We start from the raw sequence: 16,911 nt of genomic DNA on the forward strand, positions 1-16,911 counted from the left end.
CAGGCCCGTCTTAGAGGGGATCCCTGGGGGGAAAGAGACGAGCATAGGTTCCTCCCAAGATGCCACCCGCTTCATTCAAGGTATGTCCTTCCATCTCTACATGGGATACAACCACATTCATATTGAATCAATTTGGACTGTCTGACTTTGGTTTACCTATTGCCTTGCAGTGTCTGGCAGCACTGTGTTCCTGTTAGAGCCACCAGCACAAGCACCAGACGATGCTGATCCAGTGAGTACTCCATCAAAGGCATACTGTAGGCCTGGCATGTCTTGTCTACAAGCTTCAATATGAATCCGATTAAATGTGATAGGGTGAAGGCCCCAGTGCAGCAGCAACAGTACATGATGGAGACGATGATGAGGAGGAGACCATCTCTCTGGATTCCAGAAGGCATGAGGTATCATGTTAAGACTGTGAAAGTACTATTTACTCTACAATGGTGAGGAGTCCTCATCAAAATCAAAAAATCTAATTTCTTTTACAGGACCCAGATTCTATACAGTGGGAAAACCAGCCTGGCAACATAGTGCGTATTAATAAAAGGACACCACATCCTGCCAAATTCCAGCTGCGCTAATTGTATTGTGTTCACAGAGCTCACAAGCTATCAGAAAGTTGTATGGCAACCACCTCCGGCGCCAAATAGAACTGGCAGACATAGACATTCAGTACAAGAAGAAAAAGATGGAAAATCTTGCACTGGAGTCCGAAATAAAAAAGAGGACAATTAGGAAACTGGACCTTGAAATAAAAAAACTTGAGAGGGAGGTGAGATATGCCTTCAATGTACACTGTATGCTAACTGTAACACAAATGTATTAATCATTATTTTTCTTTCCTCCCCCAGCTCCAAGAAGATGACACAGCTCAAAATAAAAATTAGGTATATTCTCGTAAAGTCAAGTGAGCCATGACATATGAGCTCTTATTGTGAGCACACAGGACGGTGGCATCTTTCTAAGGTTTTTTTTATTTTCCCAGCAATCAGTACAACCAAGTCATCGTTATAAGGCATCGCCCTCTTTTGCCCACCCCCCCAGCACCAGGTGTGGCCACTAGCCTATATGAAGGCCCAAAATTGTGTGTTCCTTTCTGCTCTGACAATGGCATGCCCATTCGTGCGAGATGTGGTGGATGAAGAAGCACTTGTGCTGAGGAGAGCCTTCAGGCGAGAAAGGGTCTTCAGGGACCGGTTGGACCCACTGGCCTTCCCTGATGACCATCTATATGAAAGATACAGGTTTTCTGCAGATGGCATCAGGTATCTATGCAGACTACTGGGTCCCAGGATTAAGCACCGCACTGCACGGAGCCATGCACTGAGTGTGGAGCAAATGGTTTGTGTGGCCTTGCGCTTTTTTGCTAGTGGAGCCTTCCTGTACTCAGTGGGGGATGCAGAACAGCTGAACAAGGCCACAATTTGCCACACAATAAGGAGTGTGTGTCTGGCTATCAAAGCATTAGCAGATGTCTTCATCTCCTTCCCTGGCCACAGAAGACTCTGTGACATCAAAGAGGAGTTCTATAGGATTGCAGGTAAGAGGATCTACAAATTACAGGACAACTGTTAACACATAGTAGGATACTCATTACTTTGTGTGACAGGTTTCCCCAATGTCATTGGTGCAGTGGACTGCACACACATAAGGATAAAAGCCCCCTCAGGTGCCCATGAGGCCGATTTTGTGAATAGGAAATCCTTTCACAGCATTAATGTTCAGGTGAACATAACTTTTTGATATTGTCCATGGACGAACACTCTGCATTGCCAGTGATGTGCATTGATTGGTGTAATATTCCTCATCTTATGATTTCAGATGGTCTGCAATGCTGACTGTGTGATCAGCAATGTTGTGGCAAAATGGCCTGGCTCAGTCCATGACTCCAGAATCTTTCGGGCCTCTGAAATCTATCAGTGCCTATCACAAGGTAAGCCACACAACCCCTATTTATTACCATCATGGCTGTGTCAAGAATATCACTGTGTTTATGAGGTAGTAATGATGAGATTTTGTGTTGACAGGTGAATTCTCTGGTGTGTTGCTGGGAGACAGGGGGTATGGCTGCCAGCCTTTTCTCCTGACACCTTTCACAGACCCCCAGGAAGCACAGCAGAACTACAACCATGCCCATGCCAGGACCAGGGCCAGAGTTGAAATGACCTTTGGCCTCCTGAAGGCACGCTTTCACTGCCTTCACAAATTAAGGGTCAGCCCTGTTAGGGCATGTGATATTACTGTGGCTTGTGCTGTCCTCCACAATGTGGCCTGCCTGAGGAAGGAGAGGGCCCCCAGAGTGCCACCAGCCATGGACTGGGACAATCCGGCAATCTTCCCTGATGACGACAGTGGTCGGCTGCTGAGGGACCAATATGTGTTGAATTATTTTAGTTAGTATGTGTGCTTTCAATTTTGGTTAAATATGTCCTGCGGTGGCAGAGGAATTTGGTTTTTTTTGGGTTCGTTTTTTTACGAATTTGGCCTCTTATGATTGTGCGGTATACTGTGTGTAATACAAGGCTGCAGGGAGGCTACTGCATCCATTCATTTGTCTGTTCAGTTGATGTGTATGGATTTGTCCTGCATTTATTTTAGTGTGCAGACATGCAGGGTGTGTTATATACAGACCTTTGAATGTGTATGTATCATTTTGTATAATATGCTTGGATTCTGTGCTTTCCATCTTGTAGAGTCACTGTGACTTCAGTTTCGAAAGGAGCTGATGGTTTACCTGCTTTGTTTTGTCCTTATTCAATAAAGGAACATAATGTTACACATTGTGTTTTTATATTCATATGGAATGTGTATTTGTTTATATGACAGAGTACTAGGGCCACACTGAAGAAAAAGGATAAAGTCATAAATTTATGAGGCTGGTTCTTTCTGCAGAAATACTACATATTGTTTTGATACTTATGACAATGTGATACTTAATATTCTGGCACATCAGCATGTCTTTGTTTATGAAACCATACTGAAGTACAATTTCACGAAATGCCCCACATCTGTCATTTTAACAACTGTCCTCCTTTAAAACAACTGGTTACAATATTATTACTTGTGTTTTTTTCCCCTCTGTGGCCCTAATATTCTAATGATAGCAACATCATCTAAAAATTATTTTTTATCCAAAATCATTGAAATTAATGATCACAAACGTTTAAATAATGACAGTGGGTCTAGTTATATGTGATAACAATGTATAGTGAGCAGTGAAATAACTATTGGTTTCCATTTGTGGTGACTGCTGACTGACATTAGGGATGAGATTAAATAGATCCTGGAATTTAGCCTGGTCTGGAGCAGGCTAGCTCCACAGAATAAATCTCCATGGTAATTTATACCATAACATATCCTCCTGCCCCCTATCCATCTTTAGTGCAACCGGATTACGGATCAATTGAGCCAGGATCACCAAGATATCCTGGCTTAATCCCTTATCCTAGTTTTGTGCAACAGGCCCCAGGTCAAACAGGGAAATGGTTCACATCGTTTTTCCACCATTCATTTTTCCCACAGGGCTGTGTTTTGTTTAGGCTCACCCTGGTGTGACGTTTTGATAACCATGTAAATCTCTCTAAGACAAGGTGACTGAGGGTGAATGTACACTAGATAAATAGCGGTAAACTGCTGTGTGCCGCTTAGGCCGCCCTTTGTGACTCCGTCAAGAATTCAGCAGAGCAAGTTTGTATGAAGGTCTGGTTATTAAATGGGTACATAGTTCAATAGTAATATCCTCTAAAACGCTCTGGTGACAAACTTTGCTGCCCTGTTTCCAGTTGTCCACATGGCTGGGAGAACCTATTCAAGTAAGTAAGTAAATAGATATTGAAAATGTAAAAAAACAACAATGTACTATGCGCTAACTAGCTACAGAAAGAAAGCTAACTCAAATGAGCTGCTAAATGAGCTAGCTAGTTGGCTGGCTAGTTATCTAACCAACTTCAAATACTATATAGATAGATAGCTAAGTGAATGAAATATCACCAGCTACCTAACTTCATATTAACTAGCTATCTTGATGTATTTATCACTGTAAAAAACAAACTCCAAATGCATTTGTAGGTAGCTAGCTAACAGCCATGGAGGGTGAAAGGATAGCAGCCCCAACTGTCAGTGAGAGAGGAGGCTATTCTGGATAGGGAAGGTACTTTTGTGTAGTTCCTGTCCCTAGAAGTGAGGACGGAGATAATAGTAACATAATATTCAGTGTGGTGTAATTTGACTATAATGAAGTGTGTTTCTTGTGAGGTTTTCTGTACACAGATAAAGAGCGCTATGAAAGCCAGTCTACATATGAAGAGGTCCCAATGAAGAGCAGTGGTTCTCAGTCCTGGGGACTCAGAGGCACATTGTTGTTTTTGCCTCAGCACTGCACACCTGATTCAAATGATAAACTCGTCATCAAGCTTCAAGTGGTATTTATGTATTCATTTGTGATGCCATCCTTGATATGATCCTGTTATTGTCACATGCTACACATGTACATATGTGTGTCCATGCATCTATCAATCCAATGTTATCATGATTTGTTATCAGGGATATTATACTTTAGTAATCCACAATGACCTGGTGATGTAACAGTCTAATAATTACATTGTCTTCCATATTCCTACAGATACCTTGTAACTGGAGATTCCTTCAAAACGATTGCCTACAGTTACCGTGTAGGGCACTGCAAGGTTGGGTGACCAGGGTCATCTGGGACTGCCTCCTGGAGGAATTCAGGTGTGTGAAGGCTACCTGTGTCCTGCGTAACTTCATGAGGATGGACACGAGGACCAGGAGGGGATCTGCAGCTCGCCGCCGTGTCCCAGAGGAGGAGTCTGCTGCTCTGCAGGATGTTTCAAGGATGGGGTCCAACAACGCAGCAAGAGAGGCAATCCGTGTGCAGGAGATCTTCACCTCCTACTTCTTCAAAGAGGGTGCTGTTCCCTGGCAACACCATAGACTACACTATGCACAACCAAAGGCTCTTCAAAGAGGTTGCTGTTCCCTAGCAACACCATAGACTACACTATGCACGACCAAAGGCTCTTTTAAGAGCCATCCACATTGCAATAAGTGTATTCTTCCATTTACTTAGCTATGTCAACTGCAGTTATTCAATTCATAGTTTCTCTCCCTTTGATTTCTACTTCTCAGGTGAGGGTGCTGTTTAGGTAAGGGTGTGATGTCTGTGCCAAAACAAAACAGGCTGTTTTAAATCACCCATATTGAAAAAATGTAGAACAATTAGACACCCTATAACCCACACCTACACACTCATGTAACAATCTGATTGATGGATTGTGTTGTGCAGTAAGCAGGCTCAGGTGTATAACTGTGGCTCCTTCCACCTTCAAAGAATAGGCAAGAGGGCCAACCATGGAGAATAGTAAGACAATTCATTTTTTCTATAACTACGCTATATTGTTTGTCCTTGTGTGTCCGTTCATGTTTTTCAGCATAAAGTACTCTGCAGCCACTTAGTGTGGTGTGGACACCAGGTGAGGCCACACACAGATTCCTGTTGAACACTGTCGCTTTAACTACCTTATTTTCTCAATAACAGTCTCTCTCCTTCACTTCATCCCTCTCTCCCCTTCTCCCTAAATCCTCTAGGTTATATCAGCTGTGTCGGTGAACCCCTCCTGCATCTGAACTGGCTACATAGAGGGCACAGCATGGTAAGAGGTGAGAGGTCACTTGGTCAGGTCAACAGGAAGAATTATTAAAGAGATGCTTTACATTGAAATACAGATAGATGCAGTAGTCCCAGAGTTAATGATCCCAGGTCAGTTTATATTATACAGGAAGTATTATTAAAGAGATGCTTTACATTGAAATACAGATAGATGCAGTAGTCCCAGAGTTAATGATCCCAGGTCAGTTTTGCATTTCCCCTCCTGATTGATGACTAACAATGTTAGAATAAAAAATAAAAACACAAGGCTTAAACATGCTCTCTCTCTCCATCTGTCTCTCGTCTGCAGATATGTTTTGATGTGAGAGGATGCCAACCCCCAGTCCCATCATCGCCACCTCACCTGCTTTTAAGATAACCTGTGGGCCGACTAGAGACACTGTTATGTAATTGTGATGAACTGAGAGAATATTTATGTAGCACTGTGTTTCGTTAATCATGTGCTGCCTTCCCTGCTCCTATGTGCTTACCTCTTTCCCTTTCTGTCTTTTACACCTCTCTCTCTCACCTCCTCTTTCTTCCTCTGTTTTTATAATTCACAACAGATGTGCTTTGAAGTACAGATTGAACTTGTATTTATAACACTTGGATAATGAGCTTTTCAATAAAGCGTTTCACATTCTCTACTGGTTGAAATGAAGTGTAATGTGATGAAATACTCCACCTATCCTGTGTTTATCAGATCAATGCAGATGAAGGGCATTAGATGTTGAGATGAACCGGTGTTGGAGTATTTACATGATGCATAGGAAGTGTAGTGTTCTGTGTTTAACATGATATTTCTGTATATATGAATTAACTAGTTAAATCCTGTTTCTAGTCTATTAGTTACAATGTGTAACCATTGATGTCTCAGGACCAAGATTGGTAAACACTGTTGAAGTGTATAATTGTAATACATACATGCAGACACAGCGTCATTCAAAAACTGGAATTTGATTCTCCTGGTATTGGATATGACTGAAAAATCATCTCAAAGACATTCATTCCTAAACTGCACATTTATTTGCAAAGGTAGAGTACATGATCAGTGAATATATTACATGTACAGGTTACAATGTGGGGATCTCATGCATGGTAATAACTACATGTATATACGACTTGCATCCTTGGCACAACATGATATTATATTCTACTCAATCCATAGGCTTCATTAATGTCATTCAGGCTGTTTTGAAGTTGATACAACTGGCTATGATAGCTGAGGTTCATAGTGTAAGGAATTGTATTAGATATTGGTAACTTGTTTTAACAACTTCTCAACATTAGCTATGGTTGACACAATATACACACTCCCTTTTATATTGGACATATGCTGGACTCATTGGACAAATGCACGACACCCACAACTCCCCTCCCCCATGACAATCACTCAGACACACACAACTCAGGGTTGGAGCTCCAGACAAAGAACTACCTCAGGAACCAATGGAACGTGGACACCAGGCCTGTACAGGACTACCCAAGACCCAGACCGACCAATCGGAAGGCCAGACTCGCAGATCAACCTACTTTGCTTGTTGTCTATATATAAAACTGTACAACTGTGGAAACTCCCTCTTTTCCTGACGACCCCATACGGATCAGATAGAAAGAGCCGTGCTGCACGCTTTGCATAATATTTTTACACTTGAATAAACCTGCCTTATTATAAAATTATCCACCTCGTCCTATGTCTCCACTTGGTCTCCTGTCTCAAGTAAAACGAATTATCAACAAACTTGGTAAGCAGAGGATGGTCAAAACATATTTGAATTCGGCCCAATAGAAAATTCATCGGACAGGAGACGAGAGGGAGAAAGATTCAAGAAGGAGAGGTGACCCGCTCGAGGGAGACGTCGGCGATTCAACTCACCCAGGAAACTGATCAAAGAGCTCGAAAATATTAAGGTAAGCAGAGCCGGTTTAATCAAAATCTGCATATTGTATTATAGCCAATATCTAAATTCAATGATCAGAAGTACTGAGGTGAGTGAATTGTTGCTAAATTTATGTGGAATTGTTTAGAATCTAAGGCATTGTGTAAAGATATTTGCGAAGTATAAAATCAAGTCCTATTAGTAATCTGGAACTAGTTGAATTATTCTTCAACTAGGAGTATCGGGGATAAATCTAAGCTTGATGCTGTTCAAGTCGAATTAGTAATCTGGAACTAGTTGAATTATTCTTCAACTAGGAGTATCGGTGATAAATCTAAGCTTGAACTAGGAGTAATGGTATTAAACTTGAAACTCAAATGTATTTGAAATGTAATGTGATCTGTTCAAGTCGTATTAGTAATCTGGGACTAGTGGAAATGGCACCCCTCTAGGAGCATCAGTGAGAAATCTAAGCTTGGCGTATTGGGATTCAAGTCGCATTAGTAATCTGGGACTAGTTGAAACATTTTTCAACTAGGAGCATCGGTGATAAATCTAAGCTTGAAATAGGAGCAAGGGTATTAAACCTGAAACTCTCCAAATTAATGTGTGTGATTGAGCGTTCCACGAGATCTATTGCTACTAATTAGCTATAAGCTAAGTTCAGGCTCCGTTAGTGGTGACCGCCGAGTCAGAATCTGTGTGCCACGGTGAAGCAGCCATTTACGGTTGATGAGTTGACCTGGTTTTCCCCTCTTATACTGTTGGTAAATCCTTAAGGGATAGAATTCATTTGAAAATTATTATAGAAGCGCGTGAATTACTAGTATATTGTCCCCAAAGGAAAATTTCTGAAATGTTTTGGCAAAGTATTTAATTAATCGGAAAAAGTTTAAATTAACCGGGAAAGTTAAAAGAAATAATATCTCTCGAGTTAAAGGTCTTATAATTGCCATTCCAATTATATCAGGAGCGCCTGAATTCATTAGTATATTGTCCCCAAAGGAAACTTCTGAAATATTTTGCCAAAGTATTTAATTAATTAATTTAGCGAAAAGCAATAATATTTTTTTTATTATAAATACCCAAAACTGTCATTCCAATTATAACAGGAGCGCATGAATACATTCGTATATTGTTTCAAAAAGAGATAGCTGAAATATTGTTGGAAAACGAAAATAATTCATCGAATACACGGCTATAAAATCCTTTGTCCACGCGAGTCGGACACCAGACTGGGGGAGGTTAGAGGAAGAAAAATACATCGCTGGTTTCGATCAGTGACGGGCTAAAGTATACAAAGATAATAATAGACCCAGACATAGCTCAACGACAAAATGACCACGACTATCGTCCCCAAACACAAATTCACTTATTTAAAAAAGAAGGGACAAAGCAGAGGGAGAAGGCAGAGGCTGAGATGAAAATAGGATTATGGGCAATTGAGGAAATTAGAAAAGCTCTCCCTTACCGGAAACCTGATACGATGGGAGTGGTCACTGGAGCACCAACTGACACCAAAGAGGGCAGGCCCAACAATAATGACGCCCCACCTACCACCACAGCAGCCCCATCGGCCCCAACCCATCTCAGGGGCACTGTGGGGTTAATGGCAATTCCCCAGGCTCAGTTCAACTCCCATGTGCATCACCACATTACCCAATACAATAAGGGTAAGGGAGGGGCTGAAACACAAATCCAGTCCCTACAGGTACAACTTTTGAAACTACAATTGAAAGAGGCCCAGAAAGGAGAGAAACCCAAGAAACAGATGGTGGCTGAAGACCAACAAGAAATCTCACAAATCATTGAAAAAACTGTTTCCCGAATGATACAGCAACAACAACTACCCATCTTCACCCAGCAGGGACCACCTATACACCCACCCCAGGAGCAGCCATTCCAACTGCCGTATGCCTACCCGTTTCAGCCATACCCTTCATCGGAACCACCACTACAACCCTACTACCCACTACCACAATCAAACTATTCACCCACATGGGGACAGCCCCAGAGGTACTCTGGATCTTATGGAAGCTGTCATAATTGTAAACAAGCTGGGCATATGGTGCGACAGTGTCCGCACCCAATAACCCCGGCCCAAAGCCAGTTTCTGGCCAAAAGGGGACGAGGATACGCCCCTAGACTAAGGGGGAGTCAGGCCAATGATGTATCAACCACGTGCGGCCCTTCAACCCGCATACAATCACCCCAATCCAGACCCGAATCAGCAATCACCTCTCCTTTTTCAGGGCATGGCTGACGAATATGCCCCATGGCCCTGAAGCTGCTCACCACTAACCTACACTCATCATTGACCTGAACTACTGAAGCATCAAAGGCTTTTGCACTCTTGAAAACAGATCTCTAAGTGGCAGTAGCCCTAACAGCACCTGACTAAAAAAAAACAAGTTCCATCTGGATGTTTCTGAAAAAGAAGGATTTACATCATCCATCCTTTTCCAGAACCTAGAGGGGGAGAGAAGAGTGTTGAGGTATCACTCCTCCAAACTGGACCACATTGAAGCAGGACAAACCACATGCTCCAGGTATGTGGCTGCAGTGGCAAAAGCTATTGGGAAAACAGCCCACATGATAATGTGCCATCCATTGGAAATCCACACCCACCATGGGGTTGCAGCATATCTGATGAGCAAAGAATTCACGTTCAGCGCTGAAAGGAAAACGAAAATCCAGAATAAATGCACACAATCACACATCACATTTGTCAACACTGACAAAAACACGGCAGACGCACTCAATGCTGAAGGTCTACCCCACTCCTGTGCAGAAAGAGCTGCACAGGAACTGAAACGGAGACCTGACCTGGGGAACGAACCACTCACCAACACACACAGATATGGGGAAAGACAATGTGACAAATGAAAAAAGGTACCTGTTAGTTATGGTAGACAGGTTCTCTAAATGGGTTGAGGCAATACCAACAGCAGGGGAGGATGCAAAATAGGTCATTAAGTGGCTGCAAACCGAACTCATGTGTGTTGTTTAATGACAAACGCTCCATGTACCAATAGGGTCGGATGTGTAAATGTCAACTGATTAATGGATGTGGTTTAATGATGGGGTTAGTGTACAGGCCACAATCTCATAAGTCTCGTGGAACGTGCCAATCAAATGTATGTGCAGGTTTGAAGTTGATTTGGGTTAAAGTCCTGCCCCTGGCGTTGCTGGCCATGATAGCCTCTCCAGGTGCAGGCACCCATCTCTCTCCTCATGAGACAATGGCTGGAGGAGTCATGCTGGGTTCACCAAGGAAGGGAGGTCATATGCCCGCCCTTGATGTACAACAAATTGTAATGTTTGATAATTGACGGAACTTTCTGCAGCTCTCTCCACACAGATTCACAAGGTCCAACGGGGAAGCAGAAGGGAGATCTGGCACACGGAAGGTAAAAATTGGTGACTGGGTGGGGTTAATGTCCACAAGAGAAAGTGGCTAGAACCCAGGTGGACTGGACAGTACGAAGTGAGGGAGGTTACTTCACACTCAGTCCAGGTCAAAGGTAAATCAGGCGCACCTTGGCACCACCTCACACATTGCACTCCAGCCCCAATCCCTTCTAGAACACGGACAGAAGTCAGAGCTGATTTAAACAGCTTAAATTCGATTCCAAATGAAGACATTCCTGACTCAGGTGATGCGGTATCAAACTCCGCCTCCCCTGATAAAGGAACCTCGCCCAGTTAGAGGGATATTTCTCCCTCCCTGGGCAAGGCTAGGGATATCTGGCCCCTTATTTGACATTTGGGGTGTCCCTGGGCACTTTCACATGGTTAATAGAATAACTATAACCGGATCCCCATGGATGTATGTCACGGACACTCTAGTCTAACTAGGTAATAATAGATTAAAAAATTAAAAAAATCAAAAATTTAGAAAACAATAGTTAAAATAAGAAACTAATATGGCTCAAATTGAGAAGGTTGAATAAGAGTGGGTGGAGAGCTATGCAGAGAATGGACAGAAGATGGCAGTATTGCAGCACCCAAATGGTCTCCCAGCCGACTGGTTGAATGCTGGTGACATAATTTTGTTTTTTGGAGTAAACATTAAGGTTAAGGGTTTCCGTGTACCCAGAGATAAGATATCTTAAAAGAATACACTCATATGGGAATAGGAGTTTTACTTTCTGAGTTTTATTTAGGCAAGGGACTTTGAGAAGATAAAGGGTTCTTTTGGTATGTTTAGATATGGAACACGAATGTAGGTGTAACATTTTGACCTGTTTTCTGTTTCCATTGCATTTTCCGGCGACTTGATCACTCGCGGGGAAATGTGGTGAGAATAATGAGATTGTGTCATTTGGGATACTACTTTTGAGGTAAATTGATTATAATAGAGTTTATAACTCTTGACCATAAGGTAAGCATTTGTATTGGCCATTAGAAGATAGAGATAGGTTAATTAAGGTTATGTTAGGACTTTAAAGGTTGACACTATAAGACCTGTGGTTATTTTTAAATCCATGCAGATAAAGTCAAAACAGTGAGACACTTAGTTAATATTGTAAAGGAACACACAGTTGTTATTGACTATTATTACAAAAAGGCAGACAGATGGGTCTACCCCGCACTGTTCAGACCTTGAAGGTTTGAGAGCAGAGTGGGGAGGGTGGACCAGGAAATGAGCAAGGTAGGCTGTGAAATAAGATAGGAGAGAAAGGGGTTAACATATTTAAGCAGCACAGATACATTTCAAAGTAGATAAGTCACTTGACAGAGAATTAGAAAAGAATAGATATGAATGTACGCCAAAGGGAGAATTGGATATGCGGGGAATAAAAGGGACGTTCCTAGAATATGATGTACTAAGTTATTATTTAGAGTAGGTAAGGTTGATACCTGGCCAGAGCCAGGTATCAAACGAAGGAGGGTACATTGTGGACTAGGAAAGGATGGGGCCTATTGGATAATAAACTTATTTAAAATTAAACATTTATAGCTAAAAAAAATAAATAAATAATTAGGCATAGAAGTTAAATATATAATCAGAAAGAACAAATGAGGAACTGTTTGCTAACCAAACCTGTATGTCTAAGAGTTTATACATTGCAGGTGAATTAAGGGAGAAGGTGAATCACTCGACCTGGGGGCATATCGCACTTGGAGGGTGAGACACACTGACACTGCCGAATGATCACAGAGTTAAGGAGAAGAACTGTTGCTAATAGAGCTCGGGGATCAACTCCTTAATGAAGAATTCCCTGCCCCTGACCTTTCCTCACTGTGTTCGTTCATAGAAGTGAAAGTGTTGCTTGATCTCTGGCTGATGATGTGTTCTCTGGGAGAGGGTGGGGTTTTACAGGACTGCCTGTAGTCCTGAGCTGTCTGATAAGGATATGATGGGGAGGTTACCATCGCAGTGCTGCCAGAACCACCACCAGTTCCAACGGACCAGGGTTCAGCCGGCCTACTCCACCACTTCAAGACCAAGTCCCACGCCATCACCTAAGCTCTCCAATCTGGTACAGATAATAAATATAAAAGACATCTCAGATAGTGAACATTTGGGGACTGAAACTGTTTATGAGGAAAGGGAGAATATGTGTTTGGCCTACAAAACACTTAATAGAAAGGACTGTGTCGTATGTGGACATGCCAGACCTATTCTGGCTGCTCACCCATTTGTCCTAAGTAATGGGGAAGGTTGGATGTGCATCCAAATTTAACCCTGTGCAAAACTCTGAGTCTTGTGTTCCCAGAAGTCCCTCCCCAGAAGGACCGTGGGGAGTTAAGGCATATGGGGGACATAACAGCTGTAACACTGGTACAGGTAGAGGTATAGACTATGGAAGGCTCCCTGCTACTACCTGCATCACTAATACCACTATTAACTAGAGGTGTTGCTGATGTATGGTGGATGTGTGGACCTGCCAGGCGGTTGACCCCATTTTTTGAAAGGAAATTGTCGTTGCTCATGTGTTTTGGCCAGTCTGATACCACCGTTGCCTATTATGATAGCTAATCAACTTCTGGGAAGCTACACAGGACACAGAGGCTTGGGACCAACCCAGGAGACGGCAGAAACGTGACGCTCCTTGGTCCGAGGGTACAGATAACATGCACACCAACCTGTTGGGGGTCCCAATAGGGGTCCCCCACGAATTCCAGACATTAACCAGGAATGATGGCCTGTGGCATCTGATGCCCATCATTGGCCCAGCTATTGTTGATGTTAAAACAAAAGGTCTGGATCAATTATAAACACACCCACACAGGACTTACAGGGATGGCTGAACAATTGGATGCTGCCTCACAAACCAGTAGACACAATAGACTAACACTGGACATAAGTCTGGCCAACAAGGGAGGTGTAACAGTGTTGCATGTTTGTTCCTAACAATACTAGTCCGGATGGGAGCATTTCAAAAGCTCTGAGTGGGTTGGCAAGGTTATCAGTGGAGATGAAGGGTCTTGCAGGTGTGGAGGAGAGTGGACTGTTCCCCTGGCTGGGTGGTTGTTTTGGTAAGTACACTGCAAGGACGATTACTGGATTTCTGACACTAGTTGTGGTTTTTCATTTCTGTGTTGCCTGTATCATACCTTGTTTGAAGAAGTTTGTTACAGATGTGTAAGGGGCCTCTGGTTGATGCTCCAGTTGGAGAGGCTGATACGAAAACGAGCTTCCGCAGGAGAGTGGGCTGACAGAGGAGGACCCTTGGTTTGCTGTAGATGATGTTGTTGAATGAATAAAAAGTGATGTTTGTCCTCCCTGTTGTGAAGGTTTGAAGTTCCCGGGTGGCGACGAGCCCACCTGGTACAGGTTGTATAGAGGGATGGACCGGAGGGTTTAACATATTCTCGTTTTTTGGTTTACTAATGTGTGGTTGGCCACTCCAGGGGTAGTTATTGGAGTGGTCTCCTTTTTGGTCCTTGCTCATTTACGACTCAACTTACATTGATGCTATTGGTGTCCCTAGGGGGTGCCAGATGAATATAAACTGGCGGACCAAGTGACAGCTGGGTTTGAATCATCATTTTGTTGGTGGTGTACAGTTAATAAAAATGTGGACAGAATTAACTACATTCATTTTAATGTCCAGAAACTGGGCAATTGGACTCAACAAGGCTTCGAGGCGGTCCATGGACAATTGGCAGCTACGTCCCTGATGGCATTTCAAAATAGAATCGCGGTTGATATGTTATTGGCTGAACGGGGGGGGGTCTGTGCAAATGTTTGGTGAACAGTGTTGTACTTTCATTCCCAATAACACAGCTACGGATGGGAGTCTGACTGTAGCATTGGAGGGACTTCGTACCCTTAATGGTAAGATGAAACAGCATTCTGGAGTGGACACTACTATGTGGGACTCATGGATGGATGCTTTTGGTAAATATAAGACGCTGGTTTCCTCCATCCTAGTATCAATTTCTGTTTTTGCGGCCATTCTTGTACTTTGTGGATGCTGTTGCATTCCATGTGCGCGCACGCTTGCTAGCCGTGTTATAACTGCAGCCATAGACCCTAATCAGGAAAGGGCCCAAATGTTCCCATTGCTTGAGGATGGGGAAGCTGGACCTGTCTATCTATTTGAGGACTAAGATACTTTTATGTCACGTCTCTTGTGAGACGTGAAGAGAGGGAATTAAAAAAATTTGTCTTCTGACAAATTTTATCCTTTAGCTTTGTCTTTTTATATACTTTTATGTCACGTCTCTTGTGAGACGTGAAGAGAGGGAATCAAAAATTTGTCTTCTGACAAATTTATCCCTTAGCTTTGTCTTTTTATATACTTTTATGTCACGTCTCTTGTGAGACGTGAAGAGAGGGAATCAAAAATTTGTCTTCTGACAAATTTTATCCTTTAGTTTTGTCTTTTTATATACTTTATGTCACGTCTCTTGTGAGACGTGAAGAGGGGGATTTGTAAGGAATTGTATTAGATATTGGTAACTTGTTTTAACAACTTCTCAACATTAGCTATGGTTGACACAATATACACACTCCCTTTTATATTGGACATATGCTGGACTCATTGGACAAATGCACGACACCCACAACTCCCCTCCCCCATGACAATCACTCAGACACACACAACTCAGGGTTGGAGCTCCAGACAAAGAACTACCTCAGGAACCAATGGAACGTGGACACCAGGCCTGTACAGGACTACCCAAGACCCAGACCGACCAATCGGAAGGCCAGACTCGCAGATCAACCTACTTTGCTTGTTGTCTATATATAAAACTGTACAACTGTGGAAACTCCCTCTTTTCCTGACGACCCCATACGGATCAGATAGAAAGAGCCGTGCTGCACGCTTTGCATAATATTTTTACACTTGAATAAACCTGCCTTATTATAAAATTATCCACCTCGTCCTATGTCTCCACTTGGTCTCCTGTCTCAAGTAAAACGAATTATCAACAATAGCTAGGTTCTGAACTAATATGTATACCAAACGTTTGGGTCCATACACAGATCGGCTAGATAGCTAGCTACACATCCATGGGCATACAGGGATTTTTATCATCCACTGCACAATAAGCAAGAACATAGCTAGCTACGTTATTTCATCTATCTGCATGGCAAATATCAGCAAGGCAAGCTTACAAAATTGTACATTCATTTTGCAGTAAAATCTTCAGCTAGCTAGATTCTATACATCCACTGTTTCCCAAAACGACAGTCTGGTTTGCTGGTTGTTTCAGGAGTCCCTAAAACAACCAGAATTACAATTTCATACTCATGGCACAACACCCATAAAGCTAGCCAGCTAGCTGACTAATGTTAGCTAGTCAGCTAGCTGGCTAATGTTAGCTAGTCAGCTAGCTGGCTAATGTTAGCTAGTCAGCTAGCTGGCTAATGTTAGCTAGTCAGCTAGCTGGCTAATGTTAGCTAGTCAGCTAGCTGGCTAATGTTAGCTAGTCAGCTAGCTGGTTAATGTTAGCTAGTCAGCTAGCTGGCTAATGTTAGCTAGTCAGCTAGCTGGCTAATGTTAGCTGGGTCAGCTAGCTGGCTAATGTTAGCTAGTCAGCTAGCTGGCTAAATCACGATTTTCGTAAATGAACTATGATTAAAAAAAATGCATAATCGTTTGTCTCTACATGAACTAACATTCCTGTCAACTGTACATGTTTTTTGCATGATTCGTTATGACTTTATAATCCCTTACATTTGCTTCCATCCTAGTATTTCTGTCCGCCATCTTTGATGCAGTTCAGTTCTGTGCAGGGGTACCCCTCTCTTCTGGTATTTCTGTCCGCCATCTTTGATTCAGTTCTGTGTAGGCGTACCCCTCTCTCCTAGTATTTCTGTCCACCATCTTTGATCCAGTTAAGTTCTGTGTAGTGGTACCCCTCTCTCAAAGTATTTATTTCAGGGATCTTTGCTGAAGAAAG

General features: G+C 42.6%; 2 protein-coding genes across 6 annotated transcripts in view; both read left to right on the plus strand.

Annotated features, from left to right (window-relative positions):
• The window catches only part of LOC129845749 (zinc finger protein ZFP2-like), a 77,438-nt gene extending 70,815 nt beyond the window's left edge, over positions 1-6,623 (plus strand). For 2 of the 5 annotated variants that reach the window (XR_008758100.1, XR_008758098.1), the window contains exons 3-5: positions 4,622-5,380; positions 5,608-5,679; positions 5,979-6,623. The gene's annotated coding sequence lies outside the window, so the exon portion shown is untranslated. The other 3 variants (XR_008758099.1, XR_008758101.1, XR_008758097.1) reach the window with 3 other exon arrangements.
• Positions 1,108-2,857, plus strand: LOC129845753 (putative nuclease HARBI1). Its single transcript, XM_055913653.1, has 4 exons — positions 1,108-1,540; positions 1,610-1,725; positions 1,822-1,933; positions 2,028-2,857. Exons 1-4 carry the CDS (start codon positions 1,108-1,110, stop codon positions 2,396-2,398), a joined length of 1,032 nt encoding a protein of 343 aa, XP_055769628.1. The 3' UTR covers positions 2,399-2,857.
• Positions 6,624-16,911: the final 10,288 nt, after the last annotated feature.

The sequence above is a fragment of the Salvelinus fontinalis genome, unplaced genomic scaffold (genome assembly GCF_029448725.1).
Source record: "Salvelinus fontinalis isolate EN_2023a unplaced genomic scaffold, ASM2944872v1 scaffold_0359, whole genome shotgun sequence".
NCBI classification, from domain to species: Eukaryota; Metazoa; Chordata; class Actinopteri; order Salmoniformes; family Salmonidae; genus Salvelinus; species Salvelinus fontinalis.